General features: G+C 54.8%; 2 protein-coding genes across 8 annotated transcripts; both read left to right on the top strand.

The window, feature by feature from the left end:
- The first annotated feature begins 244 nt into the window (after window positions 1-244).
- Window positions 245-3,796, top strand: METTL1 (methyltransferase like 1). Of its 4 annotated transcripts, XM_014550064.1 has the most exons (7): window positions 415-504; window positions 838-924; window positions 1,213-1,376; window positions 2,282-2,466; window positions 2,559-2,672; window positions 3,027-3,128; window positions 3,276-3,796. In XM_014550064.1, the coding sequence occupies exons 3-7, from the start codon at window positions 1,232-1,234 to the stop codon at window positions 3,429-3,431; spliced, it is 702 nt and encodes a 233-aa protein (XP_014405550.1). In that variant the 5' UTR covers window positions 415-504; window positions 838-924; window positions 1,213-1,231; the 3' UTR covers window positions 3,432-3,796. The 4 variants fall into 4 exon arrangements, with proteins under 4 accessions (XP_005879112.1, XP_014405550.1, XP_014405551.1 ...); XM_005879050.2 differs by lacking the exon at window positions 838-924 and having other exon boundaries at window positions 245-504; XM_014550065.1 differs by lacking the exon at window positions 415-504 and having other exon boundaries at window positions 734-915.
- An 849-nt stretch (window positions 3,797-4,645) lies between these two features.
- Window positions 4,646-9,231, top strand: LOC102262846 (25-hydroxyvitamin D-1 alpha hydroxylase, mitochondrial). Of its 4 annotated transcripts, none has more exons than XM_005879052.2 (9): window positions 4,646-4,885; window positions 5,486-5,676; window positions 6,144-6,346; window positions 6,450-6,650; window positions 6,736-6,908; window positions 7,104-7,276; window positions 7,475-7,553; window positions 7,836-8,033; window positions 8,338-9,231. In XM_005879052.2, the coding sequence occupies exons 1-9, from the start codon at window positions 4,691-4,693 to the stop codon at window positions 8,449-8,451; spliced, it is 1,527 nt and encodes a 508-aa protein (XP_005879114.1). In that variant the 5' UTR covers window positions 4,646-4,690; the 3' UTR covers window positions 8,452-9,231. The 4 variants fall into 4 exon arrangements, with proteins under 4 accessions (XP_005879114.1, XP_005879116.1, XP_005879117.1 ...); XM_005879054.2 differs by lacking the exon at window positions 4,646-4,885 and adding an exon at window positions 4,891-5,104; XM_005879055.2 differs by lacking the exons at window positions 4,646-4,885; window positions 6,450-6,650 and having other exon boundaries at window positions 5,013-5,676.
- Window positions 9,232-10,891: the final 1,660 nt, after the last annotated feature.

Below are 10,891 nucleotides of genomic sequence, written 5' to 3'. Positions count from 1 at the left end.
ACGCTGGTCAGACCCGGCAGTCTGGTCCGAGGCCCAAGGACTGTTCCCTTTGCAGGGGGGCGGCGCGAGGATTCCTTCTGCCGTGGAAGGGGGGGCCCCAGACCCCTTTTACCTGCGGGGTGCACGGCCTCCTGCCGCCGGGGTAGTCACCCGGGGCCGGCCGACGCAGGCCCAGGGAAGAGGCGGGGCGCGGGTCCTGCCTCTCCGGCCCGGGACAGACTTGAGGTGCAGAGGCGCCGGCGGCACGGATCCCCTCGGTCCGCCCCGCCCCGTCCAATGCGCGCTCTAGGGTCTTTAAGGGGCGGGGTCTGCTCGGACGTGCTTTGCGTCATCAGCGTGCGCCGCGGCCGCGGTCTCCACGTGGGTTCAGCAGAGACTCGGGCTGGGGATCATGGCGGGAGCCGAGGCCGGGGGCGCGGCCGGAGCCCAGGCCCCGCAGCCGCAGAAGCGCTACTATCGGCAGCGCGCTCACTCCAACCCCATGGCGGACCACACGCTGCGCTAGTGAGTGCGCGGGGCGGGGCAGGGCAGGGGCAGGGGCAGGGGCAGGGGCAGGGGCAGGGGCAGGGGCAGGGGCAGGAGGGGGCGGAGCACTCAGGGTGGCCCCAAGCCGCCGCGGAGAGCGGTTGTGCTGGGAGGGTTCCTGGTAGCCCCGGAGGCTGGGCTGCGTGACGTCAGCCTTGGGGGCGGACCGGGCAGAGTGGGCGGTGGGCGGGGTGCGGGTTGGAGGGGGCGTGGCGTTCTGGCCGAGTCTGGGTTGAGGTGCTAGTCTGGCCCGGGAAATTGTCACTGAGACAATTGTCAGTGATGGCGACAGCATGCCTTTTACATCGTAAGGTTTCCTTTGTCGGATTTAATAAAAAGACAAACACCCAGCCGGCCTGCATCTTACTCCATCCTCTTCACCCAGAGCACGTAAGCAAAGTAAGATCCCAGCGCCTCCAGGAAGCCAGTCTCTGGGAGAAGGGGAACTCGTGCCCAGCCAGTCATCAGCCCCTAGATATGGAGATGGGCGGGCCTCGTGATGGGCCTATGATTCACAGGGTGGTTTCCACTGTATCTCCTAGAGGCCACGGGACCCACTGTTACAGAATTGTTTAGAAACCCTCCCATCTACTTCCCATCCTTACCCATCCACCCACGCACATGTAGCGACACTGCTGCAATAGTATGGCCAGCCCTCTCACGTTTCTCACGTCTTCTCTCCAATAGCCCTGTGAAGCCAGAGGAGATGGATTGGTCTGAGCTATATCCAGAATTCTTCGCTCCACCGACTCAAAATCAGAGCCACGATGACCCGAAGGATAAGAAAGAAAAGAGAGCTCAAGCCCAAGTGGAATTTGCAGACATAGGCTGTGGCTATGGTGGCCTGTTAGGTAACACTCTGTCTGGGCAAGGAAAGGCAATGCCTAGGTTCTGCCACCTCAGCAGATTTGGTGGGGGCCATAGCTGGCCTTTCCCCTTCGGACCAGACACGAGTGCTGTGACATCAGTGGGGAAAGTCTCCACCTTCCCTCTACTCTGGGTCTGTGGCCTTTGCCCTGGGGAAGGGAGGGGGCTGCCTCAAATGCCTCTTCAAACTTGGGTTGTCCTGTCTGGCCTGGCCCCTGGCCCCAGTCACTATGTGAGCCATTTCACCTGCCAAGTGCCGGGTCAGTGAGCTGGTCAGCACAAGCGTCAGAGATTAGCCACTGTGGCCAGTGATCCTGAACTGTCTTTCTCAGGGATTCCATCACTCCCCCCTCCCTCACCAGAACTCATTCCTTCTGCTCCACTCTCCTGTTTTTGAGTTCCTCTAGTATTCTTTGTATTGTCCCCATACGTGCTTGCTAAGCCACTTCTCTATTTTTACATCTTCCCATAGAGATAATGACATGACAAAGAGGAAGAGCATGGTACTTGGTGGCAGAAAGCTTTGGTTCAAGTTCCAGTTCTGTCTCTTCTTAGCTGTCTGACCTTGGACATTTCTTATCCTCAGTTTCCTCATATTCACAGTTTACCACAGAGTTCCAAGAGAGTTAAATGAGAGAATGTGTGAAAGCACTAAAGCACTTGCAAATATACATGTCTTCCCAGGCTCTCCAACTTCCAGTCCTGGTGACAGTTTTAATATCTCCCCCAGCCCTCTACTCCAGTGTAAAACCATCCATATAGACCTCTCTGTCCACACTTGCCATTGCGGATATTGGTAGTTGCAGATTGAGGTTTCCTTTCCTGAACTGACTCCTTTGAAGTTCCTGTAGTATGAGGTTGATGATTCCATTCCTATTTCTGTATCCAGTGGAACTGTCACCGCTGTTCCCAGACACACTGATTCTGGGTCTGGAGATCCGGGTAAAGGTCTCAGACTATGTACAGGATCGGATTCGAGCCCTACGAGCAGCTCCTGGAGGTGGCTTCCAGAACATCGCCTGTCTCCGCAGCAACGCCATGAAACACCTTCCTAACTTCTTCTACAAGGGCCAGGTGGGGAGGGGCCCTGGTGGGTTAGGCTGGTGGAAAGGTGGGACATGGAGGTCAGGCTCTCACAACCCAGTTTGTGCATGTCTGTCTCACAGCTGACAAAGATGTTCTTCCTCTTCCCTGACCCACATTTCAAGCGGACGAAGCACAAGTGGCGAATCATCAGTCCCACACTACTGGCAGAATATGCCTACGTGCTGAGAGTTGGGGTGAGTTGGGAGTGGGAGGAAGGGTGGGGTGAGTGTCCTATTCAGGGACCTTCCACTAAGAATTCAGTGGGGCCCCAGCCGATTTGGCTCAGTGGATAGAGTGTCAGCCTGAGGACTGAAGGGTCCCGGGTTCGATTCTGGTCAAGGGCACATGCCCGGGTTGTGGGCTAGATCCCCAGTAGGGGGCATGCAAGAGGCAGCTAATCTGATTCTCTCTCATTGATGTTTCTCTCTCTCTCTCTCCCTTCCCCTCTGAAATCAATAAAAATATTTAAAAAATAATAATTCAGTGGGAATGCAGCCCATCATCTTGCTGCTCAATTGCATACAGCCCCCCTGATTTTGCCTGTGCAGGGGCTGGTATATACTATAACTGATGTGCTGGAGCTACATGAATGGATGTGTACCCATTTTGAAGGGCACCCCCTATTTGAGCGTGTGCCTCTGGAGGAGCTGGTAAGTTGGGGGCCTAAGGGAAATTGTGAATATACAGGCCCTTTCCAGACTGGTGTTATAGTCTTTGAACCCAGCTTAGTGCCAGGAGGATGGGATGGGAGTCTCAGGGCCAGGGGTGGTCAAGGACTTATTGGACCCTTCTCCCAGAGTGAAGACCCTATTGTGGGACATTTGGGCACCTCAACTGAGGAGGGAAAGAAAGTTCTACGCAATGGAGGAAAGAATTTCCCCGCCATCTTCCGAAGAATACAGGATCCCACCCTCCAGATGGTGACCCCCAACACTACCCCTCCTGGTCACTGACTGCTTACCTCGCTTCATCTGGACTCCTTCCAGGAACTAGAAAGAAGATCAACCCCCTGGACCTTCCCAGCTGAGACTGCTGGGGCTTTGAGGCAACAATCTCTCAAAGAAGTTGGGGGACTGCCCAGGGCAGATCCCTGGTTTTCACTGCTACCCTTGCCTCTTCCTCTCCTGCCCCTCCATTGCCAACAGGAAGTACAAGAAGCTGACTGAGAAGGTCAGAAGACCTTGAACCAGTAGGGATATTTGGGAGGGTTGGGGTCTTGCTCCTCCTTAGCACTTCCTTCTCCCCCTGGGATCTCGCCTCAGCTGGAGTGAGGAATACAGTTCTCCACTGTCCATCTAAATGGCCTGCTAAGTTCAAATCACCTGTCCACTTCTGTGTACTTTGTAGTCCTGGGGTTAACAGATAAGTGGGCACATGCCCATGCTGCTGTTTCTCAGGGAAGGGGAGAGTGTGTATCATGTATATCCTCCCAGCCTCTCCCTGCCTAAGACTTGATCTGGGGAATTTATGCTGCCTGTATTGTAACTGTTCCTGAAGAGTCCCAGGGAGGGTGTGGGGTTGGAGACCCTCTCTTTTTTCATCTTGACCTTCCATTCCAGAACTTCTGGGCTGACTGGCTGACATAAAAGAACCCCCATCCTCAAGGAACAAAGATGAAGACTCCATAACCCATTTTACCCCATTAACTCACCTGCCATTTGCCCAGTGTCCAGTACAGGGGATGGGGGAGATGTGATAGTGCAAGAAAATTCTGCTCACACAGAGAAGGAGCAGCCTGATGAGCCAAGAATCTGAGGACAGCTACGGCTGTGTCTCTTCCCCTCTTCCCCGCTTGCTTCCTTTCCAGGAAGAGCTGGAGGGTGGGGAATTCCTGAGAATGGGCTGAGGGGCCTGGCTCCGAGAGGAAGTGGTGGGAATATCAGGGACTGACTCTATCTTGGTCACCTAAGTTTCACTAAATAGCCTTTCCCAGGAAGAGAGCTTCAGGTTACCGGACTAGGGCACCAGCCCAGGAGGAGAAACGGAGGCAGACCTCCCCTCCCAAGAGGGTCATTGCCACATGAGACCCAAGGGAGCTGCACAGGCAGCCTCAGCCCCTCCTACTGTTCCTAGGTGCTAATCCCTGCACGGACCACTGGAAAGAGGATTGGCTGAGTGGTTTGGAGAGGGGGCGTCGCCACTACCTTCCCCAAGGGTTAAATAGGGGCGCAGACAAGATGCTGGGAAGTGCTGTATTTCCCCGAACCAGACCATGACCCAGACCCTCAAGCTCGCCTCCAGGGTGTTGCATCGTGCCCGCTGTGTTTTTGAGCTGGGCGCCTCACTGGGCTCCAGAGGCTCCGGCTCAGCGCCTCGGGGCTTGGCAGACATCCCAGGTCCCTCCACGCCGGGTTTTCTGGCCGAACTTTTCTGCAAGGGAGGGCTGTCGCGCCTACACGAGCTGCAGGTAGATTGGGACTCTGTTCCTGGGACTCCCGCGCTGGGGACACAGACTAGTGCAGATCGTAGGAGGGAAGGCCAGTGAGGACGGATGCGCATGAATTACAGAAAGACTAGTTGGGACTTGGGGCTTTGGCTCAAGCAGCACGGAGTCCATCCCGACACCCAGCAGAGGAGTGCATTCAGAAAGCGCCTTCTCCTCGCAGTGCCGAAGTCTGGAAGCCCGGTAGGTCCAGACAAGTGGGTAGGAGGCAGGAACGCGCAGGACCTTCCCCGGGCATTTGGCGTATTGGGCTTAAAGCTACCTGCGCTCCTATCCTTTGGGCTCTCGTCCTGAAATGGAGAGTCCACGTGTGAACCTTTAGGGATTTTTCCACCGTGGCTAGGCCAAGGTGACCAAAGAGAGGTCCTGAATGTCTAAGCAAAGTTCTTTCACTTGGCCCGTCACGCTCCAACTTTAGGGATGGAAAGAGGGGGAGGGTTTTTTAGCATTAGGTCCATGCACCAGCTGGGAGCTCCCCCTTCCAAAGCCTGGTTGGCGTTGGCACGGGCCAACCTGGGAGTCCCTTTGCCCATGTCTCCGGTGTCGCCGCGCCCATTCTCCCAGGTGCAGGGCGCTGCGCGCTTCGGTCCTGTGTGGTTGGCCAGCTTCGGGAAGGTGCGCACGGTGTACGTGGCGGCCCCTACACTCATCGAGCAGCTGCTGCGACAGGAGGGGCCCAGGCCCGAGCGCTGCAGCTTCTCACCGTGGGCTGAGCACCGGCGCCAGCGCCAGAGGGCTTGCGGACTGCTCACGGCGTGAGTCCTCTCTGGCCCAAAGCCCCGAAGCCCCACTGCGTCCCTCTCCAGTGGAGGGTCTGGAGACAGTCTGGGGGTGTGGGGGAGGGGAGGCCGTCTCCCCCAGACTCTGCCAAATAGGGATTTTCACCCCAGTCTGTTTCTCAAGCTCAGGTAGAGCCCGGCCCGCACCCCACACTCCCCTCCTCTTGGTCCTTATCTTTCGAGGGCAGAATCCTGGGTGCCGGCAAACGGGGTTAGGGTACCAGGATCCAGATGTAATGTAAGATTCTGTGACTCAGGTTACCCAGGAATCCAGGCCCCTCTGGGGGCAGGAAATGAGTAAGGAGGAAAGGGGATGAAAAGCAGACGCAACCCCACTCCTAGTCACTCGAGCGGAACACGCTCCTCAACCGCAGCCAGCAACACCGAACGGCCTCCACACACACACATCTGCCCTGATGCGCCCCCTCTCCGCACCCCTACAGGGAAGGCGAAGAATGGCAGAGGCTCCGCAGCCTCCTGGCCCCGCTCCTCCTTCGGCCTCAAGCAGCTGCCCGCTACGCCAGGACCCTGGACGACGTGGTCCTTGACCTGGTGCGGCGACTGCGGCGCCAACGGGGACGTGGTACTGGGTCGCCCGCCCTGGTTCGCGATGTAGCCGGAGAGTTTTACAAATTTGGACTAGAAGGTGAGTACCAAGACAGTTGCGGCAAGCTTAGGAGGTACCCCCCCGGAGGGTGTGGGGTGGAGGTGGGGTCGCCCGTGTCCTGACAGCGCCCCCTCCCGGCCAGGCATAGCAGCTGTGCTGCTGGGTTCGCGCCTGGGCTGCCTGGAGACAGAAGTGCCTCCAGACACCGAGACCTTCATCCGGGCAGTGGGGTCTGTGTTTGTGTCCACGCTGTTGACCATGGCGATGCCCAACTGGCTGCACCGCCTGGTGCCGGGACCCTGGGGCCGCCTCTGCCAAGACTGGGACCAGATGTTTGCATTTGGTGAGGCACAGAGGTGAAGCAGGGATGGGAGGACGGAAAGCCGTCCAGGGGTAGTGAGGCCTCCCTGTACCTTCTCCCCACGCAGCCCAGAAGCACGTGGAGCGGCGAGAGGCCGAGGTAGCCATGAGGAGCCAGGGAAGGCCTGAGGAGGACATGGAATCGGGGGCGCACCTGACCCACTTCCTGTTCCAGGAAGAGTTGCCTGCCCCGTCCATCCTGGGGAATGTGACGGAGCTGCTGCTGGCCGGAGTGGACACGGTAGCGTTCTCCCTCCGTGCTGTGGGCCCACTTTCAGAGCTTAGCCTGTCCAATCTCACTCCGGCTGCAGAGGATTCACTATGGCCCTCTAGAACCGCCTGGGTTAGCACTTCCTGGGCTGCGGGCAGCTTCTCTTCCGCTCCCTAGGCTGGTTTCCGCTCTTACTGCCTCCAATGCTCTCACCTATCCTCTCAGGTGTCCAACACGCTCTCCTGGGCTTTATATGAACTCTCTCGGCACCCCGAAGTCCAGACGGCTCTCCACTCTGAGATCACAGCTGCCTTGGCCAGGGGGTCCAATGCCCACTCCTCAGCCACTGTTCTGTCCCAGCTGCCCCTGCTGAAGGCTGTCCTCAAGGAAGTGCTAAGGTGAGGGGGAAGGAGAGAAGGAGCTAGAGAAAATGCTGGGGAAGGGCTGGGAAAGCAGGTAGTCGATGGGAGCAGGGAGAAAGTGGAGAAAATTGTACTCTACTCCTGGCCAAGAATGGGTTTGGAAGTTGCTGGCATGAGAGGGAGGCTAACGGCCCAGCCTCACCTTCCTGTCTCTCCTTGTGCTCTGCCACCCAGACTGTACCCCGTAGTACCTGGAAATTCCCGTGTTCCAGATAAAGACATTCGTGTAGGTGATTATATCATCCCCAAAAATGTGAGTAGAGCCTATGGGTCCATTTTGCTAAGCCATCCCTCGCTATCTTGGCCCTGATCCCATTCTCAACTCTCCATAAGCCCTTCAAACCCTTCCCTTGGCCTGAATGCTTCTCTCTGGGATATAGTGGGGCAGTGGAGAAATAATTTCAAAAGCAGCCACAGAAAATTTCCCCATCACCTACTAGAGCCTGCCTTCATCCCAGTCCTTATAGTCTTTTCTCCATATCTCTCCTTGCATTCCTGGGTCCGAATTGACAAGTCTGTGTTCCTCCCTCACCAGACGCTGGTCACTCTGTGTCACTATGCCACTTCAAGGGACCCTGCCCAGTTCCCAGAGCCAAATACTTTTCGCCCAGCGCGCTGGCTGGGGGAAGGCCCAGCCCCCCACCCATTTGCCTGTCTTCCCTTTGGCTTCGGCAAGCGCAGCTGCATGGGGAGACGCCTGGCAGAGCTTGAGCTGCAAATGGCTTTGGCCCAGGTGAGTGATCTAGACCTTCTCCAGACCAGAGAGACCCTAACCCTCTCAAGCTGTGAGCTCTTCTCCTGACAAGCATAGGAAAACATTTAAGACTTAATATTTTAAATATGTCAATCTCATTACAGTCCTAGAAAGTGAGTGAGGGTATTTGGACTATCTATTTCCCTACCATAGTCCCTTATCCTGATTAACCAAGAAGTTCACTACCAACCTTGACCATTCTAACACAAATAATGCCCATGACCAAAGCAGCCCACCATTGTAGACTCCTCCCATAACGATAGCTTTCTTCCTCACTTTTCAGATCTTGACCCACTTTGAGGTACAGCCTGAGCCAGGTGCTGCCCCAGTCAGACCCATGACCCGGACTGTCCTGGTACCTGAGAGGAGCATCAACCTACAGTTTGTGGACAGATAGTCCTGTGGAAGGAGGCTGTTACCACCTTTTCTCTCATCATAGGGGTTTATTAGGCACAAGACCAAGAGATGTGTATTTCCCCTGAGACCTGTCTATCTCATCACACTAGTCAGAATGATCATAGCAAAGGGTTTGAGGCAGTCCTGGCCAAGGTGTGAAGTATGCATTTGGCCTGACCCAGCAGGCCCGGAGAAAACCACAGTCCCTCTGCTGCTCAGCCCTTTTCCTGATCATATCATATGCATCCTTCAAGGGCCAACTCAGGCTTTTAACTAATAATGCTGGGTGACCTGAGGAAGAATTCCACCACTGCCCTTTGGGGACTCCACAGTGTTCATTGATGCTGCTAACTAAGCTCTTTACATGACATGAGCTAAGTAATTGTGCATCTGGTCTGCACCTGGTTGGTCTTCCTTGCATGTGAGCTCTTTGAGAGGAAGGATGAGGCCTTATTCAGTGTTTATACCCCTGCCAGGGCCTGTCCCTGGGTGACACGCAAAATCTCAGATTGAATCTGGACCATGTGGCAGAAGCGGGGAGCAGCTTACCAGGCTCTGCCTACCCCGTTCTTTCCTCACCTTGCCCCTAGAAAGGTGAGTCTGCCCTTGCCTGGTTTATGATTTTTTAAAAACGATCCTTGCCTCTCTGGTCACTCTTGAGTTGGGTTGCTTAGTTCCTAGACAGAGACATCTCTGCACCTATCCCTGTATATGCCTTCCTTTTAAATATTGATATTTTTAAATATTCATAGTTTTGAAATAAAAAAAAAATTGAATGTTCCCTCCTTGACTTTTGACTTATTTCTCTCCCACTCTCACTTCCTACAAGACCTGGAGGCAAGACCCTCACCCAAATCCCTGACCTTGGTTTCTCAGGCCCTGGGATTGACCCCATAGCATGGGAGGTCTAGACACCTGGAAGAGGGGTTTGCATCACAAACCCAGACACGTTTCTGTCTGGAGTGGGAACAGCCAAGTCTGGCTCCCTGGAGGAGAGTAAGAGGGTGGTGGTGAGAAGTAACCACAGGGCCAGCTGTAAAAAAGGGCCAGAGCTAGGGATTTACAGAGATGACCAGAGGTGGCTGACTCTTTGGTAGAAGTGTTTTTGGAACCTGAACTGAAGGACATCCTAGAATGGCCACTCTCATCTCTCTGGGAAAATTGCTCCAAGGTCTTTTCCTTTGGAGAAAGACAGGGATACAACCAGAGAAATGAAGTCAGACAGAATGAAAGCTCAGTGTGGGGGTGGCCAGAAGCCCTGGGGCACCAAGGCAGAAAGGGGCTGTTTCCCTGAGTCAGCACTCTCTGACCCCCCAGAAGTTGGGCACAGCCCTCCCCTTGTGCTGTATACAGATGAACTCATCTTCCATATAAATCAATCTCTCAGCACACTCCCCACAGCTCCCTCTGAGGGTAACCCAGATTACCCTCCCCATGTCAGGACTTGTCCCCCTTCCTCCTGCTCCCTCCACACCCCATTCCAATGAGCCAGATGTAGATGGAGATTTCACTTCACACTTCCTCCTCCTCCCCACCACCTCAGCCCCCTGCCCTAGACATGGCTCCCTGACCACAGAAACTTCAATAGTCACCAAGCCTTCTGGGGAGTTATCTATTTATGTAAAATCTACAGAGGGGCAAGTTGTCCCTTTACTGTCCCTTCTCTCAATTCCTGTACTATACTTGATCTCCATCCCCATTCCCCTATCACTAAACTCAACCCAAACTTCAGTGAAAGAATAAAGCCCCGATTCCTCTCAGACCCTTTCCCCTGGACTTAGTGATGCAGGCTCTGACACCCACACTCCCCATTGGGCAAGTTGGACTACTCACTTGAGGATGGCAACAGTTACTATGACCCCTTTTCTGGATAAGATTCTCTTTAAGGTGGAAAAGGGAAGGATGGGGGATAGTACTGACTGCTGGTCCCAACCCAATACTAAGATATCTAATGGTACTGAAAGGAAAAGGAATATACTGTCTCACTTGGCCTGGTTTTAGGACCTAGAGTCCAAATGGAGACAGTGTGTTTGTGTGCCTATGATCTTGGGATTATTTAAATTTCCATGTGGGCCATCACAGGGGCAGCCCAGGCTTGGCACAGGAAACCCCAACTATGTGGTACCTACCTGAACCCTATCTGCCATGATAGGCACTAGTAGTCACTCTGATTTGCTGTCTCCCAGCTGACAGCTGGTCCCCACCAGCTATCCTGTGAATAGCAAATCAGTAAAGTCTGGCTCTTCTGTCTGCTCAAGTAGGGAATGTGGAAGGTTACTTCTCTGGAGAAACAATTTTCCACTGGAAAATGGGGGAAGGGGGAGCGGGATATTGCTCAGCCTCAGTTCCCTCTCCATGTTGATTCCTAGAGGTGATACACGTCCCACACGTCCAGGTGACTTTGGTATCTATACCTCCAGGCAAGTCTGGGTGCTAGCACC

Source organism: Myotis brandtii, unplaced genomic scaffold, assembly GCF_000412655.1.
Source record: "Myotis brandtii unplaced genomic scaffold, ASM41265v1 scaffold581, whole genome shotgun sequence".
Classification (NCBI taxonomy): Eukaryota; Metazoa; Chordata; class Mammalia; order Chiroptera; family Vespertilionidae; genus Myotis; species Myotis brandtii.
This window is presented reverse-complemented; position numbering and strand designations above follow the sequence as displayed.

What these genes read in the sequence shown, in the direction of transcription:
- LOC102262846 (XM_005879052.2), top strand. Translation starts at nt 4,691, where the DNA reads ATGACCCAGACCCTCAAGCTCGCCTCCAGGGTGTTGCATCGTGCCCGC. An exon ending in TGCTGGCCGGAGTGGACACG is followed by an intron (nt 6,909 to 7,103) that starts GTAGCGTTCTCC and finishes CTATCCTCTCAG; the next exon opens with GTGTCCAACACGCTCTCCTG. An exon ending in TGCAAATGGCTTTGGCCCAG is followed by an intron (nt 8,034 to 8,337) that starts GTGAGTGATCTA and finishes CTCACTTTTCAG; the next exon opens with ATCTTGACCCACTTTGAGGT.
- METTL1 (XM_005879050.2), top strand. Translation starts at nt 392, where the DNA reads ATGGCGGGAGCCGAGGCCGGGGGCGCGGCCGGAGCCCAGGCCCCGCAG. An exon ending in TGGCTATGGTGGCCTGTTAG is followed by an intron (nt 1,377 to 2,281) that starts GTAACACTCTGT and finishes TTCTGTATCCAG; the next exon opens with TGGAACTGTCACCGCTGTTC. An exon ending in CCTACGTGCTGAGAGTTGGG is followed by an intron (nt 2,673 to 3,026) that starts GTGAGTTGGGAG and finishes TTGCCTGTGCAG; the next exon opens with GGGCTGGTATATACTATAAC.